Genomic DNA, 24,062 nt, shown 5'->3' with positions numbered 1-24,062 from the left:
AATCGGAAGTCATGCCTGTTAGAGGTCTTACACTCCCCATAATTTGTTCCACAGGCACTTGCCTGTTGTGATGAGAGGAGGGTACCGTTTATTTTGGTTTTGAACTGGAATACATTTTCCTCTCTAATGCACATAAAACTCTCATTAGAGCCTGAAACAACCATAAAAAGGAACTCTGAAAGCAAATCTGACCTAGTGGTAAGTTATATGTTTAGCTGAAAAAGATCTCACCAACACTGGAGTGTACATGGTAATATTTTCACAAAAATAATCTGTAACTTCAGCACCAGAACACAGAGGTTAGCACCAAAAGGTATCAACTGCTACCCATCATCTTAGATGTTTAAATGAGGCAAAAAATCACAAGCAGATATTATTATTAACAGCTGCACTCAATACTTAATTATAAAAAAATTGTTATATCATTTTTTACTCTTATGTCTCTCACAGTATTTTGACCAAAAATAATTTTTGCCTTATTTTAGCTTGTGCATGCTTTCACAATTTTATATTTAGAACAGAAGTCTGAGTTAATTTCTCCATCTTTAAAGGCACACCCATCTGCTGAGAAGAAATTAGTACTTCAAGGCCATCAGAATAGCAACTGGAGGCAGTTTGCCTCAGCATGGCCTTGAACTCATCAAGTTCAGCATGTATTAGAGCTGTCAAGGACATCTGAAGTCTTCTGCACTATTCTAGTGCTTCTTTTGTAGCAGCACTTTGTGTCAGGTAGTCAGTCATAAAGCACTGGCACTGGCAATCAAAATGGAGCTTTACTGGCATTGGCATTACCTGGCCCAAGAGCAAAATGATGATAGAAATTGGGGCAATTCAAATAGGTCATATAGAAAAGCATTCTGCTTTAAAGTGGAAATTTCATGTGGCAAACATCTGATGATCTGTAATCCTCTCTGTTAAATGAAAAATATTTAGCTAATGCTTGAGTGCTTGTAGCTGGTTTTATCAGGAGCTGCTCGTATGAAATAGCTTATTTCCAGATCATATTTTGCTGCTGTCAATTACAGTGTGATTACAATAGTTAATCCCTAGCACCATTATGGGATGTTGTGAAAAAAACCTGCATACCTGTTTGTTAAAAGCAAAGTTTTCTATATTCACAGAAAACAAAATATTCCACAAAATCAAGGTATTTGTAGCAACTTAAAAAGTAACAGATACAATAACATATATACCCGTGATAATAATTTCAGCTGAATTACAGAATTATAAATTAATTTACAATGTCTAGTCCTGTTTGGAAAGTGTACCATACAACATACAAGTTGCAAGTTTCAAAGTGCATAGTAATTTCTTGTTAGACCTACTGTTGTAGGCTCCATGGTTTAACCTGAACTTTTTTTTATACTCTGCTTCCTATTTGTATTTTAAAAATAAAAATACTGAAAATGGCTAGATGCACTGCTTTAAATGTGCTGTCTTTACCTCTATTGAAGATTTTGTTTGCAGAACAAAAATGCATTTTTCACTTGCATCTTTCAAAAACTGTGCTGGCTGAGGGGCAAGTGACCCACCAAGTAGTTTTGTCTCACTCATTTATTTCAGTGTGTACATAGATAATGCAAAGAGGTTGTCTTTCACTCCCAAAACAGGACTGGCTTTTACTCCGCCAAAGTAATTGACTGATTGAGTACTGTTCAAGTCCAAACTCCTTTAAAAACAAAAGGAAAAATGTTTATATTGTACCTGTTAGGATAAAAATTAGTAGAATATTACAAAGAGTTATCCTTTTACAACATGGACACATCTAAAGGCAATATGCCTGTGTAGTTCTTGTCCTGTCAGATACAGAAGTGTCACTAACCAGAAATATTTGAAGAGCCATAGATCAGCTGCTGACATTCTCTGAGGGATCAGAGTATGGATAGCTAGAGAGGGGCTGCTACATTTCATACACTATACAGCCTGTTCCAGATATCTTGCTGGAGAAAAAGAATAACTAAAATGAAGAATTCAAATTCTCATCTTTCTTTTTATATCACCAACATGTTTCTCCATGTTCTGGTGACAGACTGTCTCAAATACCCTAAAAAGACTGAATTAGTGATTTTAAGATACATACATATGTAGCTCTAGTGAAATAATTCTCTGTTGTTCCACTTGCTCTACTCAGTATTGCTTTTCAAAGTTCATAAATTTCAGAGGTCTAAATGTAGCAGTGCAAGCAGACTAAACACTTATATTTAAAGTGGAGTACATTCTGCCCTGTAACATAAAGCCAAAATCCGAGGCTATTTTAATGACGTAGTAACAGCGGCAGATATTTGATTTCATCCTTTTAATAATCTGTTTTTCAAGAAAAGTACCTGTATAATACTTTGGTTTTAATGTCTCTATTAGACACCCATCAGGCATTCCGGTTTTGGCAGAAAGTTTTTGGCAGATTGTTTTTTTTTTTAATAAGGCACACAGATATTTTCAGGAAACAGTGCAATATATTTTTAATGGGCACCAGTAATTGCTTTAGAAATTTTGAAATTTTTTGCAACAAATTATATGAATTTTAAAGCTCCTTGATGTCTTTTATTTAGAAATCTTCCTACCTATTTTAAGGCCTGATCTCTCCTGATTCTCAACTGAATTTCAGTCAGAGGTTAACATATATACTGGCAAACTTACAGTGTAAAAAACACTATAGATGTCATGTATTGATGTATATTGCTTTGTAGCAACATATTTCCTCCTGTAAAAGAATAAATATACTCCTGTAAAGCACCATTATAGAACTATGGCTGTGTTCAGAAATACAGGCAGGTAGAGTCAAGCTGTGCTGTTTTACCAGTATTTTCGAAGTGACGTAGCTTTCCATCCAGACAAGACTTTAGGCATGTGAGTTAACAGCCACTTGATCTTAGTCAGTGTGGTTCCTCATTCTCTTTAATATTTCGGTCTGCACACAGACACGTGATAGCAGCAGCCATGCGCTGAACTCTTGAAATGAATGAATTGATGCTGTGCATGAGGTAGGTAATATCCTGCAGTTTCTCTTGCACATATGTTTTCCTCTGCTCAGTGTCCCATTGACATTGCAGGTGAAAGCACAGATGTAAACAGGAGGAACCATTGGGAGTGTGAGGACAATTTGTTGCTTTGCATGTCACATTCCGTTTTTAAAGCACAGTATTAAACAACGACCCTTCTCTTTCTAGAGCTATGTTTTTTTAAAGGAAGTAATATTCTATCTTCTGATGTGCTTTTAATATAATCTAATCTTCAGGAAGCTACACTTACTAAGATCAAAATGAGTTTGCTCTCCTTTGACAAAATGGTAATCTAAAAGGGATAATGTGAGTCTTAAATCCCAAAGTGTTAAGATCAAATTATACTGTACTTTGAAAGCTAATTATACAAAAGCATACAAAAAGAAAATATCAGAGTATTATTACAATATCTCTCTATATATAGTATGTGCAAAATTCAATACACAAGGTTCTTGTTACTCATCTGTGAGTTTTCTTTAAAATAATGTTAACCTTAACTTATTTAAACCAGTATAAGTAGTTTGATGTTACTCCTGGGAAACAAAGATTGTCGATACAAGAACCTCCATAGCTTGGAGGACAAGCTGAACATGGGACTCCTACTTTATATGGTGCTTCTCCAATCCAATTCCCCCTGAAAATAAAAAATGAAAAAGAATGCTTAATAATTTCAGAATGGAAGAAAAAATCACTAACCATACTTGTTTTGAGTAATTAAAGTGAATGTCTCCCCTGATCTCCCATAAATGCTCTGTCACTAAAAACATGACATTAGTTTATTTCTGTAGTTTGCTGATAAACATTGATATAGTAATTCCCAAAAACGAGCAGGAAAATGACCATGTGAATTCAGGCCAGTAGTATCCATTCCACATCCTTTAGCCTCAGTGGTGAAGTCCCAGTGTTCTTGCTTATGCTACAACCAAGTGATTTTTGATTCTCCGATCCCATGACAGAATATTTTTTACTGGAGGTCTATTATTTTCGAAAAATAGCAAAATAGGCATTGGTGCAAGGTTTTCCTTGAGCACATTTTTGTCTGGCAGTTATCTCAAAAGCTTGTGCTTGGAAATAGAAAAACAAACTGAGTGAAACCTTACTCTTGGGTTGCACTACCCTAGGTTCACATGTGGAGCTCTGAGGCTGAATTAATAAAAACTATTTTCACCAGTAATATATTAAAAGGACCTGGACTGGGGCACTTCCAGAGGTCTCACAGATGGAAATGAGAGGAGAAGGAGGGCTCCTGTCTGGTGAACAGAGGTGTGCAATAGACCCTACAGGGAAATCGGTACAAAGTCTGGAGGGTCATCATATGAAAAAAGGTAACTCTGAAACATCTAGGAACATCTGAAAAACACATTCAGACTTTTAGGGGTTTATATAAAAACCACAGACTTTTAGAGAATCATGTAATACTCATGATGTAGGCAGAAAGTTAAAATTAGATTTTTATTTAAATGTTATGTCTCACAGAGCAGAGAACTTTCCTTTAGTTTGCATGTGACGTGGAATAGCAGTGAGTAATGCAATTATTTATGAAACATTTTGTCATCCCCCATCTCCCAGCCAGTAACACTGGATCAAAAGCCCTGGTCTGGGCTGTGCCTTGGAAGAAAGTAGGAATCCCAAATAATTTGCTCATTCCTACTTCTCTTCCAAATGGGTACAGCAGACTAAGTGCTCAGGAAATATATTTAGTCTGATAACAGATATGGAAATCCAGAGTTTGCCGAAAACTGCTTTTTGCTTCATTTTCTATGCAACACATGGTGGATTTGTGTGAGACTGCTAGATAATCTGGGGCCTTTCTAAACTGTGATTATCCTCCTTAACTTTAGAGGTTTTCACTCGCATCAGAAGCATAAATATTTTTCAATGTTACAGCACGGCATCAGGGAAAATTACTGGAGTTCTAAATCCTAAATCTTTGCCAAATTCCAACCTTAATAACTCAGATTGGGGCTCCAATATACACTTCCTCTTTAGAGGAGTTTCTCATGTGCTGGTTACTCAGAAGGACACAGACTTTACTGAGTGGCAAAGAGACTTCTGCATGTGTGCCCAAAGACTCTAAGCCCAATGCCCTTAACTCAATGAAATCTAGAAATACAAACTTAATTCAGGGAAGACAACTCAATACAATTTTTGTGACTCTGCAAGAAGTAGATGTGAAAATCATGATTCCAGTTCCTGTGACTGAAAGGTCTACTCAAAATCTCACACAGAGAAAGAGCTTGCAACTTCAGGCTTTGGTTTGCTGTTTGAGAAGCTGAGGGCATTTTAGACTCAGAAAATATAAAATGTCATTAATTCATTGGTAACTGGTACACAAACACTAAATCAGTTTCCAAAAAAGCCTAATTTATAAATCCATTTTATTCTAATATATAAAAATAAGATGAGTATTCCAGAAAGTTTATAATTTTAAACTTTTTTTTCAAGTTAATATTCATTTAAAAATTCTCTTAGAAACTAATTTCATCTTGTCCATGTTGTAGAGCTTTAAGTCAGATACAGATTTTGCTGCTTAATCTTTGCTCCCCCACATTCATTTCTTACCATCCTTTTCCAGTAAATATTAAAGACAAAAGGACAGAGAAATCTCCTTGATTTCCAAAGGTTTTTTTTTCCCTCAAGTTTTCTTACAAAATCCTATCTTTCTTTCAGTTGCAAAACCTTTAAAAATTCTTTTACTCATGTAACAGCTAGAGTAATGACATATTCTTGCATATTCTTTACCACAAATGGACCTGTGCCACCAAGAGTTTATGGAAAACATACCCAATGAATTATACTCAGGCCCCTATACAGAACTATGTCTTTGCCTAACACACAGTCAGAGAGAGCAGCCACTTAGGCCGTCTGTGCAGCTTTTGCAACAGTGGTGCAAACCAGACCGCAAATTGAGGCTCTCCCAGAGCCACACTTCACTGACTCATTCTGCAGCCAAGTGTAAGCTTGGGATGATGTCTAGGAAATGCTGGCAGAAAATTAATTTCTGCATTTCAACCTAATGCAGACCTCTGGAAGTTTTGGGATATAGAGCCACCTATGGGTTTCTATGGCCTGTGTTTCAACAGATCCTAATGAGGAAGGCAAGATGAGATGGAATTGCATACATGGAGCTTAGTCTGATGGACTTTATAGAGAAGCAATGCTATGGATTATGTGGCATGGTCATAAGCAAAGTTAAAAACATGTATCACAGAATGAATCACAGAATGGTTTGGGTTGGAAGGAACCTTAAGGACAAACTAGTTCCAACCCCATTGCCACAGGCAGGAACCTCTCACTAGACCAGGCTGCTCAGAACCCCATCCTGTTTGGTCTTGAATACCTCCAGGAGTCCACAGCCTCTCTGGGTGAACTGTTCCAATGTCTCACCACCTGCACAGTAAAGAATTTCTTCCTAATGTCTAATCTAAACCTACCCACCTTAAACTAAGGCCATTCCCTCTTGTCCTATTACTACATGCACTTGTGAAAATCTGCACTCCAGCTTTCTTGTAAGACCCCTTTAGGTACTGGTAGGTTGATACAAGGACTCTCTTGAGCTTCTCTTTTCCAGGCCAAAGAGCCCCAACTCTCTCAGCCTGCCTTCCTAAGAGAGCTATTCTAGCCCTGATCAATTTAGTGGCTCTCCTCTGGACCTGCTCCAAAAGGTCCATGTCTTTCTTGTGCTAAGGACCCCATAACTGGATGCAGCTCTCCAGGTGGAGCGCAAAGCAGAGGAGAAGAATCACCTTCTGGGCACATCTATTTGATGCAGACCAGGATATTTTTGGCTTTCTAGGCTGCAAGCGTGCCCTCCTCAGTCATATTGAGCTTTTCATCTACAAACACCCACAAGTCCTTCTCCTCAGAGCTGTTATCAATTCATTCTCTACCCAGCCTGTACCTGTGCTTGGATTAACCCAATCCAGGTGTGTTTGGCCATACTAAATTTCATAAGGTTTACCTAGGCCCACACATCAGTAAATCAAGAGCCTGATCTACGGTGGGATTGCTTACCTGAGGAAGTCTAGCTCATCACACCTATGTATAAAAGAGTGAAGAAATAAGGAATTCAAAGTAAAGTGAAGTCAGCACAAAGAAGGAAGAAAATAATAATAAAAATAATAATAATAACAGCAATAAAACAAGTTTTTTGTTTTGTTCCACACACATCAAGTTGATTCCTTTTCTTCCTTCTATACCAAAGTCATACATTTCTATATGTTCAGATTGAAAGCTTGAACAAAGGAGCAGCCCACAGAAAAAAGCACAAAAAGAGGTCATGCTGCAGAAAAAGGAGTAAGCAGTCCTATGAGAGGACCAAAACATGCACAAAGGATAAAAATAAACAAAAATAAAAGAGAGCAACTCACTTTGGGGCATAGTTGCATACCAAGTAAACAGCTCGCCGCCAAACAGATCCCCAGACGTTCATATTGTGGCACGTGTGGATTGCGCAGCCCATACGATTGGAAGTGGCCCAAACCATCTGAATAAATATTTATTATTGGTGAAGTCCAAATTGAAAAGGAATATAGACATACATATAGATATAGATATACATTTATTTGAGAGAGAGGGGTATAAATACATCATAGGGAAGTCCAGCTTTGGACATGAGACTTTGAATAGAGGAAAATAATTTATATAACCTGTGTGTAATGGGTGCACATGGGTCCATAACATCGCATCGGGCACCTAGGGTTGCAATCTTGAGGATAAGGGAAAGCATAATCCTTCACCTCATCATACCATGGCTTTACCAGCTGGAGAATAGACCGATACCTGGGTTTGTTTAAACACAGAAAGAAAAACATGTCATTTTAGATTTCTCCTCACATCACTAGGGGCAGAGTATTAAGCAATAATATTCTTAACCCAAATGAACACTGACAGATACAGAACATAGAATACTGGATGACACTTGCATCAGTCCAATATCTGGATCTCAAAGGTTGTTGAAAGGCTGACAAAATAATTGTTTTGTAGGGTATCTTCTTACCTTCCAGTTCTTACAGACAAGTTCTGGCCCAAAAATCTCAGAAGATAGGAAGGTCCATGGTCCCAAATGCATGTAGCAGCCCAAGCCTCAGCAGATTTGGCAAGAGTTTCATCCCAAACCTGAAAAAATAAAGTATCCTTAGTAGTAGAACAGAAAAAAAAAAAAAAAAAAAAAAAAAAGACAATGATCATAGTGCTAGAACAAAAGAAGCAAGTACCTTAACCCACAAATATGCTATCGTAACACATCAGATCTGGAAATAAGAAGAGAACTGTGGAGCAGCATGTACAGAATCCAGTGGGATTTGCCCTATGGCTGGACAGAATTTCTGCCCACATCATTTGAGAAAGCTAAGTATTACAATCTCTCCCTTTTTTTCTGAAAAAGCCCTTTACCAACCAGGCATTCTTCTACCATTTTCCCTTCTTTGTTGATGAGATCCATCTGTGGAGAGGAGTGAAATGTTGGCTGAGACTCAGATAGAAAGTGAAGGAGAGGAACACAGGGAAGAACAATTCAGCACAGGTATTATACCCCACAAAACCGCAACACATTTGAAATAGGACCTCAGGAATATCTATAGCCAGAGACAATGTGTGTGGCAGCTCTTCATATTTGAGGTCACAAGGTCAAGAAAGGGATTCCAAAAAGGCAAAGACTATGGGTAGTTTCCAGGTGCAGTATGGATTTCACTACTTTATTCTGCACAGGAACTGGCACTGCTCACTGCCTGATATAAAAAGATAACTGCTCTGTAAGAATAGACAATTTGACTTCTTAAGTTCTCCAATGTTTGGAACATGACAAGTGAACTTAAACACTGTCTCCTTTATATGTTTTGCCTGCTCAATTACATGCCTGATTTGTAACTCTGCTGTTTTCTCCACAGAAAGACAGGTTTGTCTCAGAAATAATGGAGATATTGGCAACACAACCTACTGCACTACTGGAACTCCTGATAAAGAATGCACTGTTACATTACAAGTGCACACAAATCCTAGTATAACTTAGTGTTTAAGGGATACCCAAGTAGGCTGAAGATTCTGGAATTACATGTATATTTGGAATACCCTGGGTGGAGTGTTTAGGTGCAGAACAGTTGTAGTGAATTGCAAGTAGAAAGGCAGAACAGAATGTGGTAAAATTGCCTACATAGACCATCAGTGCTTTTTAAACACAAACACAAACTCATAGCTCTTGAGTGGCTATGACATAAAGAGTATGCTCTCTGAGGCATGAAATAAGAGCCAAAGTCAGAAACAAACTTATCAAAGGGTAAAGTGGCCCACATCACATATATTTTCCATAGTATGATCTAATAATGATTTCTAACACTGAATTCATTTTTTATTTCCCAAATCCGAAGAGTGAAAACACTGATCACTGACCGGGACAAAAAATCATGCCCTAACTCTAGTACTTTGTGAAATTTCTCTTAGTGAGAAAGACAAAATTTAGTAAATGTTATGAAATTGCTAGATCACTAAACCAAGCTTTTGCAAATATGGAGTGGAAAAGGTATCTCATCTATCAAAGGTGAATAAGCACAATAGAGACCACCAGTAAGACTCCTTAACACAAATCATTTTCCATTCAAGCAGAACCACCTTAGGGATGGTAAAATGGGTGGTGCTTAAAGCAGAGATTTATTTTACACCTGTTCAGAAAATTTTCCAGAACAAAGTCAAAGCAAATTGCTAGTACAAGGACAAAAGACAGAAGTCTTAAGAAGAAGCATGCTACAAAGGAGTACTCTTCAAGCCAGGGAACGCTTAGACTCCAGCTCTGAAAAATTATGGGAGTTTCTTGGAGGAGCTAGAGATAAAAAATCCAAAACCCAGGATATGCTTTAGGGCTTAAGGCGAAGAAAATTGTGCATAAACATTTCTTCTGCTTTGTATCTCTGCCATTAAGTTTACTAGCTGCATGTGGCCAGTGTATAAAAACCTCTTTATAATCCCTGTGGTACAGCGGTGGTATAGCCCAAAAAGAGGGCTTAAAGAGTAGGTATAAACATAAAAGAGTGCCTGGGGAGTGTGCCTGAGAGGCTGGGGCCACAGCCAGCATTTGGAGCCTGCCCAGGCCCAGGAGAGCAGAGGAGCTCTCGGATCCAGCACGTGGGTCCAAACACAGCTGCCTGGTGTGCATCCATAAGGGGCTGCTCTGCCAGGACTGTGACACCCCATAAACACCCTCCTTTGCTGGGATTAATCACGCTTCTGGCACAAGTGCTCCTGCCAGGAGGCTGAACATGAGGTTTGCGTGTTTGCTCCCAAGTGACCTGTCTGCACTCCCACATAATCTAAATGTGCACTGTATTCGCACAAACAGCGCCAACATCCTGATTTCCACCCAGCACATTTTTGTGTACTGAACTGCCTCGCAAAATAGCATGTTGGGTGTTTGAAAGAAATGTGAAGAATGGACTAGATTTTCACTATTAACACTCTCTAAACAAGGCACAGCCCCTGCCTTGGACAGAGAGGGCATTTCTAGTTCACTTTTGCTTCTCTTGAGCTTCATTTCTGGTTATCAGGAATCATCTGCAGCATTGGATTGGTAAGGTTTTGGATGTTATTTCAAATTCAGTTAAAATGTCGTGAGTTTGTCAAGTATAGTATGTTCTGCTTTCCATTATCTATTCACTCTTGATCCCTCACTGTACAGATTAAATTTTTGGCAAACCTAAAAAATTAGAAATAAAGAGAAGGAAAATAACTTCTGACTAAGGAATAAGGGGGAGGGGAGCATATACAGCACCTTTAAATTTCCTCCATTCTTTTATTAGCAGGCTAGTGAAAAGCCTCTATAGAGTCCCCTACTGCTATGTAAATAATTTGTATTTCATGGAAGAAGTCAATTGCCTCACCTTCCTTATTTTATTTACTTCATTTTTTCAGATGAAAAGGTGGTCTTAGTCCTTGTAAGACTAGCTCTAAATGATCACCAGGAGAAGAGAATGCATTAGGGAGACCTTATAGAGTCTTTCAGCACCTGAAGTGAGCCTACAAAATAGCTGGAATGAGACTTTTTGCAGTGGGATCAAGTGATAGAACAGGAGGGAATGGCTTGAAGCTGAAGGAGGCTAGGTTTAGATTAGATATTAGGAAGAAATTTTTTAGTGTGAGGGTGGTGAAGCACCAAAAGAGGTTGCCCAGAGAAGTTGTGGATGCCCCATCCCTGGAAGTGCTCAAGGCCATGCTAGATGGAGCTTTGAGCAACTTGGTCTAGTGGAAGGTGCTCCTGCCCATGGCAGGGGGGTTGGCAGATGATCTTTAAGATCCCTTTCAAACCAAACTATTCTATGATTCTATAAAAAGGCAAACAACTAATACAGGTTGAAGGTGAAAAATATTATCTCATAATGGCCCAAATTATTTTAAGAGACTATGCCATTAGTTCACTCTTTCAAAAAAAGTCAGATCCTGAGTCCACAGTTGTACCAATTTTTATCACAGTTCAGTCCCCTGTTTTGGGCATGTAAAAGAACAGAGCAAAGACATTTGGATTTTGAAGCCATGTGGCTTCATTGTTGTTCATAGATAAACAACATACTAAGAAATGCAAATACATCCTAAAAAGAGAAACTTAAGTAACTTGAAAGTGAGAGGGACAGTTTCTGTAAAAGGAGAAATTAAAAAGTTCCAGCTAATTAGCAAAGAATTTAAAAGAAACAGAGTGATAAACTAAATTACAAACTCCAAAATATGGACAATCCAATGTGCCTATTAAACACATCTGATAAAGCTGTCTGACATGACCACAGAACTGTAGAACAGAAAAAGAAGAAAGATTTCCATTCTCAGTGGGTTAAGATCTAAGACAGTGATTCATCCTGAAATGCTGATCGTGCAAACCCCCAGTGCCAAACTATGATCATCCACTCCCCAGGGACAGGTAATCTTCATTTGCTAGGTTGCGAGTAGTTGAGGAAGTCACCTTCTACCCAGTATAAAGACCCCCCCACAAACTCCAGATCACTGATTTAGTCCAGCATGGAAACCTTCCCAGCTTTCCCATGGAAAACTTCTCAGCTGGGTCTAACTGAGCCACAATAGAGTTAAAGTGTGTCACCACACTTCCACTGACAACTTCAAATTAACATCCTTTGGCCAATTTATTTTTCTTTCTTGAGCCAAAGATTATTTTCCTAGAAAGCTCCCTGACTCTGCTCTCTGTACTGCTCCCTGCAAAACAACACTTCCAAACTACATCTCACTTGGAAATTCTCAAGAGGACTGAACATAAGGAACAGGACAGTGTTTCTACATGGGGAGATTCAACCCCTGAGAGCATTCCATGAGGCAGCTGTGGGGTGTTCTCTGCACTCACACAGCATGTGCTTGCTGAGGAGAGTTAGGAGTAAAATTTTAGCAATAATCCAGTCAGCAGGAATTTTGCCAGTGAGCCATAATCTCATCCTAGATTTTGTTTGTTTCCCTCTGTAAACAAAAAGTAAAATATTTAATCCCCAATATGTGTAATAAGCAATAGAGTGTAAAGCAAAATCTCTTTCATGTTGAATGAAATTTCTTGAAGACCAAAAAGTGGGTTTCCTTCACCAAGGAAAGGCTTTTAATATTGGGGGTCACAGTTCCCTCATGCATTCTCTTTTTTATAGCTATCTCTATAGCTGTCTCTCAGTTGTTCTTAGATAATTTCCACGTAAAAAGGATGAAATTGCCCTTTTGTGCTTGGTTGGAACAGGAGGTCCTGGTCACAATTATGCTCTTAGGTATTAAAACCGTAGTGAAACTGAATAAACATTCTGAAGATGAAAAAAAAAAAAAAAAAAAAAAAGAAACAACTACAATACTACAAAGATCTGTGCACAACATTTGATGAAAAATAATTGGCTGTCCCCTTCCTACTTTGATACCTATGTTTTAATTTGAGGAATTGTGTACATGACAATTTTTAACTATAACTGGAACATAGAAACATGGTTCTGCTCATTTTCATTGCAGGCAGAATTGTAGACCTCAATCATTTAAATAGAGCTTTTTCTTGACACACTGTGCAATAAATGTCTTAGGAGACAAACCCAATCACTCAAATGCCAATGACCTCGTCTCTGCAAACACTCTGAAATTATTATTAATGGCAACAGAGAGCAAGAATTTGTGATTTAAATACAAAGAAAACAGAATACGCAGCCATACACTGTATTATTTATTTTCCCATTCTGTGTGCAAATCTGTGGGTAAACTGGATGTTTTTAGATGTTAAATTTGCAGCCCTCAGTGTCACAAACAAAATATGAAATAAGATGTGGTAAGTAAGAGTGTTTCTTCCCTGACAGCACCAGGAGACAGATTGTGAGACAGAAGATGTGGGCTAATTGTGGAGTCCGTAAAGATATTTTTTCTACCTGGTAGCCTTAGGACTGTGCTAACGATCGCTGTAAAACACCTGAGCAATCCAAACCTGTGTTTTCATTCTTCTTTTGCCATCATGATCTTTAATCTTTCCCAGTCATTTTTATTGCCAGTAACAGGGAAGCTCTCCTAACTTGCAAAAGAGCACAAGAGAACCTCAGCAGAGAATCGCTCTGGATATTAAATACCAGCAGCAGCCCTCAGTATCTAACTGTTTATGTTTGGTCTGTTTGTTGCAGGTTTGGTTTTTTTTAATGACATATCAGGAAAGCTAATACTATGCATATTTCTCAATGGTAAAAAAAGTACGTTAAGCAGAATATACACACCCTGGTCACTCACTACATTTTTCTAGGAATTCCCTGAGTCAGAGCTGCTGCCCACAATGCCAGGACAGCAGACCTGCAGCTGACTGCCACCAACTGTACAGCTGAAGTGACAAACACAGGGTAGAGATGTGAAGACAAATCCAGTGCAAACAGGTGAAGTTCACTGTTTTAACCACTCCCTTCTGTAACAGCTTCTTTACACAAGTGCAGTTACATGAAGAGAGGGCAAATTAAACACTAGGATACGCAATTTGAAGCGAGGTGCATGGCAACAAACTACATTTGAAGCAATAAAAACTGGCAATTTGTTTTCCAGTCTTGGCATCTTATTTTTCATTAATATATGTTTACTGTGGATTCATACTAGTGATACTCAGATTGTTATTTCACACAAACAAATCTACAGCAATTCTTAGGCTTCTCAGAAAGATGGCCAGTATGACCTTATTTCAGCAATGATCAGTTAAAAAACTAGCCTTTCCACCTCAAACATATTATTTTACTCTCCAGTAGCCCCCTGCTTCTCTTTGTTTGCCTAGCTGAAGATCAAAAGCTTTTACTTCCAGAATGGCAGCAAGCGAGAAAGAAGAAAACCTTGACTCAAGCAATTTCTTCCTCTGATAAAAACACTGTGAAGCCAAGGGATGAAATCCAACATGTCCAGTCCATCTGTGCAGCTGCATTCCACAGCTGCTTGTGCGAGTCCCAGAGCGGATTAGCAGATGTAGGCTGCTACCCTCCAACACACAGGTCTTGTCCTCATGGGTCACCCAGCCTTGCCCCGCTCACACCACCGCGCGTGCGGCGCCTGTCTCAAATCCCACAGCAGCCTGCAGGGCACACAGGAGTCCTTTGCTCCCTTTCTCTTTCATGTAGTCAAACCTATAGCATTTTCAGGTTTAGAAACTTTCTGTAAGACCCCCCACCATGTCCACTGCCCCAAATCTGGCAGAAAGCTTAATAAAACAACCCAACAGCCCTTCTGCCTGCATGCTTTTACAGCAGAATGACTGAAAGAGACTCGTCTTTTTGCTCCCACTTTTTTTGCTACATACTGTGTGATGAAAACATATGAGCTCATTGGAACGTACAGAGAGATGTGGCAAACGTTATATATTTATTTAGGCTCTGAAATCATTTGGACTCTAGACTCTCTCTCTCTAAGAATATGATTTTATTTTTTTATCTCAACAGTCACCTGTGAGAAATTTCTGTGTGTATATTGTAGTTGGTGCTACCACACATGCAGGTACTTTCTCACATGCAGTAGGTAATAATTAGAAAGCTTACACAGAAAATTGCCAGTCTACCCTCTAGAGAAAAATACCTTAACGGGAATCACAGTTCTGTATGTCATTCTTTTGCAAATAAACGGAGGGTTAATACATCAAGCTGCTTGTCCAACAACCCACTGCAACTCAAAGTAAAACTGTGCAATGTTTCATAGTAAATTTACTCTCATATATCCAAACCTCCAAACATGTGAGTCACACTTCTGAGCAGCTCAGTATTAGAAGGTCTGGCTTAATCCAGGCATCACCAGACATATTCCCAAGAAACCTCATTGCCAGAAATACTTTTCTTATGAAAATTCAAGTCTGTGTTTTACTTAGGAGTTTATATTCCCAGGTGTCTATGTAGTGCAAACACAAAGTGCTATCATTTGAACCTTTGCCACTGTTAGTAGTCAATTTTTTTCTTCTAAAGGTTGTCTGCACTTTCTTTCATGTTTGGAATCAGGCTTTTAGACAACAAGAAATAAAGAAAATTGGTATGCTGTCAGATTTAATAACAATAAGCTTCTCTGACATGCTATTATTTGTTTAGCTTTTGGAAAAGTTAAATATCACAGCTATAGATCTTAAAATATTCAGTGCTTTTCTAACCTACTACAAGACATATTTTAATTGGCAACAGCTTATCTTAGAAGTAGTAACAAAAAGGACCAAACTCTAGCTCCATGTCACCCTGACAACTGGTCAGAAGTCTGAAAAGGAGCATGTCTGACCTCTATCATTTTAAACATGATAAGAACAAATTGTATTTTCTTAGAAACACAAAATGTGAATGTATTTGTTTTGTGGTGTTTCATTCCTCTTATATACAGAAAAAAAATCTACATTTTGCTTTTCTTTGTTACTAACCACTGAAGCTTTCCATCAAAAGAAAAAATGTTTTTAATTTCTTTAAAAGTTTTCAAAGAAAATACTTACTATTTTCTAAGTAGCTCTAGCAGAATGATGTGGCAGCATGACATAAAAGAAAACACATAGAAGCTCCTTCTTTCTGCAGAATAAAGATTAAGAACAATAGTTCTTTATTCTCAGAAGAAGAAAGCTCAATTTAAGATTCTTTCTCTTGATACAGATTAACAGATATCACTGACAGATAGAAAGATGTGCAAAACCAGTTCATTCTCGGTTTCATTAACATAGACCCCTCCAACCCCATCCCAGGGCACCTGCAGATGCATTCATATACGGAAGCACCTGAGTTGAAGACGGGATTCTGTGCACAGAAAACGATCAAGGGGCTATCCTGGGGCTTCTATCTTTTGCTGCCTATAGGATACACATTTTCACAGACCTGTGACAGACTATTTATCTTTTCAGGTATAGAAAAAGGACAAAAATGTTGAGAAGTTTAAGGTTACTATCATCTCCATTCATGTATGAAACAAAGTACTGTGTACTTTGGATCAAGATTCTTGTGAAAAATGCCCTGTCTCTGTTTATAGCCAAGAAGTTCAAGAGGTGCTACATTTAATAATAAAGGAATGTCTAATTCCAAGGCCTCTGGGCAGGCTGCTTTTCTATCTGAGACTTTACTAAGTTGTTTTTTGTTTGTTTAAACTCCTAGAAGGCTTTTTGCTAATACTCAATTTAAATAATGTAAATATTCTTTTCTAAAATGCAATCAAGATGGATGTTTTAAAATCGTTAAGCATAAAATATTGGAACAGAGTTCTAGTACCAATGGAAGTTTAACACAGTCATTCTTTTCCACGAAATTCATCAACAACAGCGTTTTTGGGGAAGTTTTTCAGATTTTTCAAGGAGTGCTTTCCAGGAAGGGTCTTTTCCATTCAACTCTTGAACAGGTCTTCTGTCATTCACTCCGAACATAACAAATGGCTTTTGTACTTCTCATCGGTAACATCCACTTGGATTTGACCTTAGATGAACAGGCTTTCCTAGCTTTCTGTCAATGAAACTGCTGGGAAAATGGGCAACACCCTCCATCTCAGTGATAGCCAAGCAGTTCAGTGCTGCATTATTGACAGCAGTGCACTAGGAAATATGTAAGTGATGATAAACTCACCTGTGAGGCAAAAGAGAGGTAACTCTATTATGCCAAAATCAGCAGAAAGTAAGCTCCATTTACTCCTGCTTTCTCTCAGCTCACTGTCAGTTGCCATGTTGTGCCTCCACTGCAGAAAAAGGCTGCTGTGAAACAACTGCATCCTCTGCATGCTGTGATGCAGACAGACGGCATGAACTGTAACCATGTGAACCACATCAGTTCCTTCCATATTATTCTAATTTTCTAAGAGGATCACTATTCCAGAGTTCATTTGCCCATGATCTTCAGACCCTCCTGGTGCTGGGTTATGGTACTACGCAGAAGGGACATACTTAATTGGCTAAACAGAAAAACAAGGGGTAGGAGGTAGAAACTGGAACCAGTGAACACATTCCACAATTTACCCCTTCTCATTTGTTCTTACTTCCCTTGAGCATTCCCAGCATAAAGCAAGCTAAAAGCCATGGCAGACTGGGATAGGAGGCCCACACTGGGGAACCTCCAAGCACCTTGAGCTCTCATCTACCAGAAGATTGGGGTGGACTATACTTACATTTATTTTGTGCTCTGGCATGACGAAAAGCATATCAAGAACTCAAGAACTTAGTATTCTGACTCATTATCTGGTTCTTCTATTCCAAACTTTACCATGTGTACAGGATTTAAGGGAACACGGCTACTGAATGGGAAAAGTAGGCTGCCAGTAACTTCTACAGTAAATTCTTCATTGCATTATGGCATTTGGATCTTCAGACATGCACAGTTAAAATGATGGGCCTAATCTTCTTTGACATCTAAGGGTCTTGTTCATTAATTTAACAAAGGAACTGTAAATGGAGTACAACTGTAGTTTGATCCAATATGCAGAAGTATTGTAATGACATACACATGCAAATTAAGGAAAGATAATATGCATCTTAATGCCAAGAAAACTGTCAGTAAATGTGCAAAGGGTAATTTTTGAAATGAAAAAGGATAGAAATTCTATTGGCAGTTTAAAAATGCATATAAAGATTAATTATCTGAGGTTTAGAGGGAAATATTTATGTTAGACATTTGGAAATAATTTCTATTCCTAAGGTAAAGTATTTGCCAAGAGATGTGACCAAGACAGCATCACTATATGTGTTCAACAGCAGACAAGATGAAAACCATATGTATGTATTGCAGAAGGAAGTCCTGCAGCAGGCCAGGGATAAAGTACATGAATTAAGAGACTCTATCCAACTCATGAGACATTAATCTTGAAGGAACTAGCCCTTCAATCCTTACTCACAGACATGTACAATTTCAGTGGGACCATGTTAATAAGCCAAGGCAAATGACTCAAGAACAAAATGTCCTTAAAGATTTAGAATGGTCTGTAAAAAACCACACTGAAAACAGAAAAGAAAAGAAAAGAAAAGAAAAAAAAAAAAAAAAAAAAAAAAAAAAAAAAAAAAAAAAAAGGGGGGAAAAAAGTATACAGGTTGAAAAGTTTATCAGAAATGCTATTGAATTGGAGAGAAAACCTAACTCACCCTTTCCATGTCCATACAAAAGAAACTCTGGAAAACTTGAAGTAGGTTTGCTGGGCTTTTTTTGACTTTGTCTTTCCCATCGCTTACTGCATATTCACAGAATATTTTTAGGATCACCTTGACAACAAAATAATTTTATCAAGACTTGCAAACTTAAAAGTGAAATAATAGGGCAGTTATTTGCATTTGTGAGCACTAATTGGGTTATACCTTGCATCTCTGACCTGACTTTGGAAGTTACCTGCAAATTTTCTGGGACAAGACTTATCCAAATACATCACCTCAGAAAAGAGAGGCATTCCTGGGCCACACAGAGCGCACGTATTTCCAGCATGACACATATGGATTCCTTCACAGGACTACAGGAGCTTCTTTTGGAACACAATTACTTTTCTTCTACAACAATAGGTCGTTTCCTTTGTTTAGTCTATTATGGTCTTTTATGTGGAATTACTAGAAATTAATATGCTGAAATTATCCATTGTCTTCCAGTTCCTGTGCCATCAGCTCATGGGAAACATGAAATAACTCCTGTGTACATAAACTAACACATTTCAGGCTAGTCTGGAAATCTTTTACTACTTTGAATTCTACAAAGTGAGTCAAAGTGACAAAGTTCAACCAGAGGCAGATTTTCCAAAATATAAAAGCACACTTACATATCACTAAGAAAAAAGAATTGAAATTGTGTCTGAACATCTTTGGAACATTAGCAGGTTCAAGTTTATCTAGAGGACTTTTTGCACTTAAAATCTTCAGACAGCATTCAACAAACATGCTTTTGAGTATGAAATCCTCCTTTATTATACTTCAGACATGCTACTGCCAGTCCACTAATAACTATGTTGATCCATACTGGGCTCAGGACTCATCCTTGCAGAGCCAGCAGTAAAACTACTCATGTCTTGTCTTTTGCTATGGATCTTCAATGAGTTATTTAGATCACCTTAGAGAACTCTTAAATAAAAGATATTCTCGTTTTGCATGGGAATGCCATGGAGGATGGTATTAAGTGCTCATCGAGGCCCACTTATATCAGTTACTGTCTCTGCATGCAAAGCTGTAAAGAGCATATCTGTATGCAAGCACCTGCTCAAACAGCTTTTGAACAAACACAGTAATGTGGGATACAACAAAGACCATACAGACTTTGAAGAAACTGGCCTCAAGCAGGAATGACTGTAGGAAAGGGAAAAATAATTTCTGATTCTCATAGGAACAGATCTTTCATGAATGAATGTTTTAGAAGCCTAAAGATAGTAGCAATGCATACTAGAAGATGCTTTATGAAACTCAAATTTCAGTTGGCAACATCTCGCAAATATTTACTGGCCTACCAAGTAGCTGAGATGTTCCAGAAAGGCAACATGGGTCTCTATAGTACAGAATTAGCACTCAGAAAAAGGGATTTCTTTGTTCACATGCTTCCACTGGATTTACAGATGAACATACTCTTGACAATAGACAGGTGTTGGCAACTCTACACCTCACTTTTTCTGAATCATGAATTTTATGGAATCTTTCTCCTTTCTCCACAAAAAATACGCCAAGACAAATAGATGATTTTCACCCTTTGTCAGGCCAAAAGTATGGTGTCACCTTTCTTTCTGCGGGTATGCCCTCAGCTTTTGAAGCACAAGTAAAGACTTTCTTAGGATGAGAAAGGTCCAAATTAAAATAAGGACTCATTAATTCTGCATAATAGGCCTGGAAGTTCTTGTTTTCTTTCTTTTTCCTTCACGAATACACTGACTAGATTTGTACCTGTAGAAAAACTTCCAGTTGAAGGTATCAGCAAGTCCAGAACCAGAACCAAAAGGAGGACTACTTTAAAGTCTAACACATTGGGTACCAATGAACCAACAGAAAGACTTACCAAAATGTAACTGGCATAACACACACCAGTTTCTATCACTTGGGACTGACACAATGCCTCCCACCATGTCTGACTCCCCAGCTGTCTGCTTTCATGGGAGGCTCTGTACAACAACAGGCTGGGGCAGCACTCAGACACACCTCTCCCAAAGGGAATTAAAAAACTTCCCACCTCTGTTTATCTGAACTTCCCCTGCCTAACCCACATGCACTCAAAGCTGTTCTTCCAGACATCTCATCCAAAGTCCTACAGTACATAAACCATCTAGACAATAAGAGCAGAGAGAATACCACCCAAAGAGCGTGAATTATCTCCAACTGCACTGACCATGTGAGAAGCAGACTGTATCAGGGAGAGGAACAGAATGTGTTAAGTAGAAAACCCCACAAAAAGGTTGGGTGTGGAGAACTAGAATCACAAAAACCAAACCACGCAGCCAAACCCTGAAGGGGTTTTATTTCCACCAGGAAGGTGGAAATAAAAGCAAATGGAACTGCGCAGAAGTGAGAATGTGATACAATAATTAATGAGAAGAACAGCTCCTAACAGAATTAGAGAAAAACAACAAAACACAATTTACTATGACAGTAAACAGAGAAAAGATGAGAAAATACCTTTTTCTAGTGCTTCCAAACTGCTTAGTTTTCCTCTATTTCAACACACTTACAAAAGATTTCCACAATCCACTGCATCTGTAAGCAATTCCAGCTCTCAAACATGTGACATCCGTTTTAGTCATTGTTAGGGAAAATGGGATAGGCCATTTTCTTCGCTACCCCGGCACTTTTCCATAGTATTCAGGAAAGGAACACACACTCTGTAAGGTTCTTTCAAGTACAAATGCACGTTGTCTGTTGGTAATGACAATGTGGTCATTGTCTTATTTAGGAAAATAAGCATTGAGAAACATAACAACTTTTTCATATAACAGCAGCAACCTCATGTCCCTGTAAGACACAACAGATCTGCACCACACACTGAAATTATTCAGAAACCAAAGAATGGACAAAGCAAACTCAGTTACTGATAAAGGTGTTTCCAGTCTTGGCATGACTTACAGCTCCATGTAATCTTCAAGGTCACCCTACCAAAATCCTTCTGTAGTCAGAGAGGTAAGAAGTTCCATAGATGGTGCCATGACCACAAAGAAGATGGCAGAGCACACCATGTGTGATGTTGCTCACTGAGCATTTTTTGCTGTGTAGCTACATGGGACACACACAGACTTACACAATTTTAAAAGAGAATTGGTGGCAGAGGGGTGGCTGCCACTTGAGGATTCAAGCTCAAGTTGCACTCTGGATCATTACCTACACACCTTGAGGTGCTGATCTGAATTCTGCAGCATGAAGTCAGGAAGTACTTTCAGACTGGAAAACCAAATGTAAAATAAAGCCTTCAGTCCTTGCACTTGAGCCTACTGATGGGGCTGATGCTGCCAGGAACACAAGTACATCCTATGGCTGGTTGCTACTGGCAAAAGCAATAGTAAGAAAGGCAAGAAAAAGAACAGCATGCCAGCTGTAAGGAGCATGATTTCAACCTTGATTTTGTATCTATGTTGCAGCAAAGCTGCAGCAGAATATCCACCAATATAGATAAAATCTTGGCAGTTTGCGTATTTGAGTTCATTAAAACAGATTTAATCCAGGAAGCTTGCTCTCTATTTACAAGGGTTTTTTACTGAACAGGCTAAGAACACTGTACTTACAAAACCCTTGGGAATATGACAGGGTGCTGGCTTCACTTAAGCAAACTGCAGGAGCACATTTCTAAAACACACAAGCCAAGGAAGGGTATGGTAGGCTGCAATTCCCTCAGACATTACAACAAAGTTTATTTATGCAGAATCAAAGGAAGCACCACTGGAGAGCACAGCAATGAAAATTATGTCTGAGCTTAACTTCCGGCCACTCTGGTTTTTCTGTCTCTGACCTTTCCACTTAAACAGATTTCAAGCTCAGCCTATGGTCTTCATCCTGCAATATTCTGAGAGCACTCAGCATTCTGAGGTGCTGCTGGGATGTGCTGAACAGATTATATGATGAAGTCCCGATTTAGGTAACATCTGTGATAGAAACATGTCCAAATTGTTAGTCATTAGTTGCTACAAAGGAGGAGCTGTTATTACTGATATCCCCTTTTTATGTCAAGCTGATGGTGTCCTGTTCCTCAAACCTATTAACTCTCTGCTGTCATATGAGAAGCTCTGTGACTTTAAGCATTTATTATGGGGCTGACACAAGTTCTCTGTACTTTCAAAACCGTGTGAAAACCTCAAGTACAATGTAAAAAAAAAAAAAAAAAAGCTGGACAAACTATGTTTAATATTAGAAGCCCATATTATGCATGCATGCAAAGTTGGAACACAAAGTAGTAAACACTGCTTTAGCCAGGAGTGCTAAGTATGATATCACAATGAGTGTGTAACTTCTGTCATACCTGCAGAAACAGATATTTCCTATAAGTATTTTCCAATAAGGGGAAAATGTCCTGTCACATACTTCTTTTGAGCACATTGAAATCCTACATACTAGAGAAACATTAAAAAGCAACATTGTATTTGATGGAAAGATAAAGGTATTAGGTGAACACAAATAATATGTATATTGTAAGTAAAACACATGAAGAAGAGACAAACATTGCATCAAATGAATTACTTTGCATACACAGTGTTACCATATTCCTTCCATACGTAATATGTGTGAAATAAATTAGAAATGGTCATTGGGTACATTTTTGCCCACATCAGGGCAATGACTTTCAGTGTACTCCACAAAAACTATGGGAATAATGATCATCACTTTAAACACTTTGGTTCACATGTGATCACACACTATACCTCAGGCCAACAAGCAGTTAACTCACCACTTCACTTACTTCATTGGTACTACACACAGACATGAAAATTGAACAGGAGAAGAGGTTCAGAGTTCAGTATTTTAGCTTTTGCTTGTTGTAGCTAATGCAGCTTGAAAAACGTAAGGACAGAACATTTTAGTAAGCAATAACAGATTTTAAAAATTTATTCAGTTAACTAAACAATTACAATTTGTTTAAGAAAATTAGATCACTGATTTACAGCTTGTTTTACTCTGAAATAAACAGTTCACTTACCATATATTCCATGTTGGAAGCAGGTGGGAAGACTTTGCCTCTGACTTGATTATGATAATCAAGAATGGCAATCATGTCATTCTGAGAAATGTAGCGCTTCCGCCTGGCTTTGGGAATTTTTGCAGAGTCCAGATGAGCTGCCAAAGCCGTCTTGATGTCAGTGAAATTATTGTCTGACAGGAATAGGTCAGTGGAGTTGGGTAACACTAATGCACTTGTTTCACAGAGAATGGAAAATAAGAGAGTACAACTGATTGCAGCAATTACTGTCATTGTGGGGCCAAAGGAGACAGATAGGCCACAGAGGTACTCTGCTTTAAGTCAGGGCAGCAGAAAGCAAATCTGTAGAAGAGAAGATACCAAAGATATGATTCTGTACATCTGGGTAGCAAGACAAAGTGAACTAGCAGGCTGTGACCAGAAAAATCATTCTGTCAGCTCAATCATAAAAACAATCCAGGCAGAACATGTGTTGCTGAGCAATTTTCAATACCTGTATTAAGTGATGATGGTCTTACTACAACACACCAAATGAAGTATC

General features: G+C 38.4%; 1 protein-coding gene across 1 annotated transcript; it reads right to left on the bottom strand.

Moving 5' to 3' along the window:
* Positions 1–3,497: 3,497 nt before the first annotated feature.
* Positions 3,498–23,794, bottom strand: PI15 (peptidase inhibitor 15; the record flags this gene model as incomplete). Its single annotated transcript, XM_083879557.1, has 5 exons — positions 3,498–3,633; positions 7,370–7,485; positions 7,649–7,781; positions 7,999–8,117; positions 23,522–23,794. The coding sequence occupies 5 exons, from the start codon at positions 23,792–23,794 to the stop codon at positions 3,498–3,500; spliced, it is 777 nt and encodes a 258-aa protein (XP_083735683.1).
* Positions 23,795–24,062: the final 268 nt, after the last annotated feature.

This window comes from Zosterops lateralis (assembly GCF_965231275.1).
Source record: "Zosterops lateralis genome assembly, chromosome: 1".
Lineage (NCBI taxonomy): Eukaryota > Metazoa > Chordata > Aves > Passeriformes > Zosteropidae > Zosterops > Zosterops lateralis.
The sequence above is the reverse complement of the archived record's forward strand: the minus strand, read 5'-3'. Positions and strand labels throughout refer to the sequence as shown.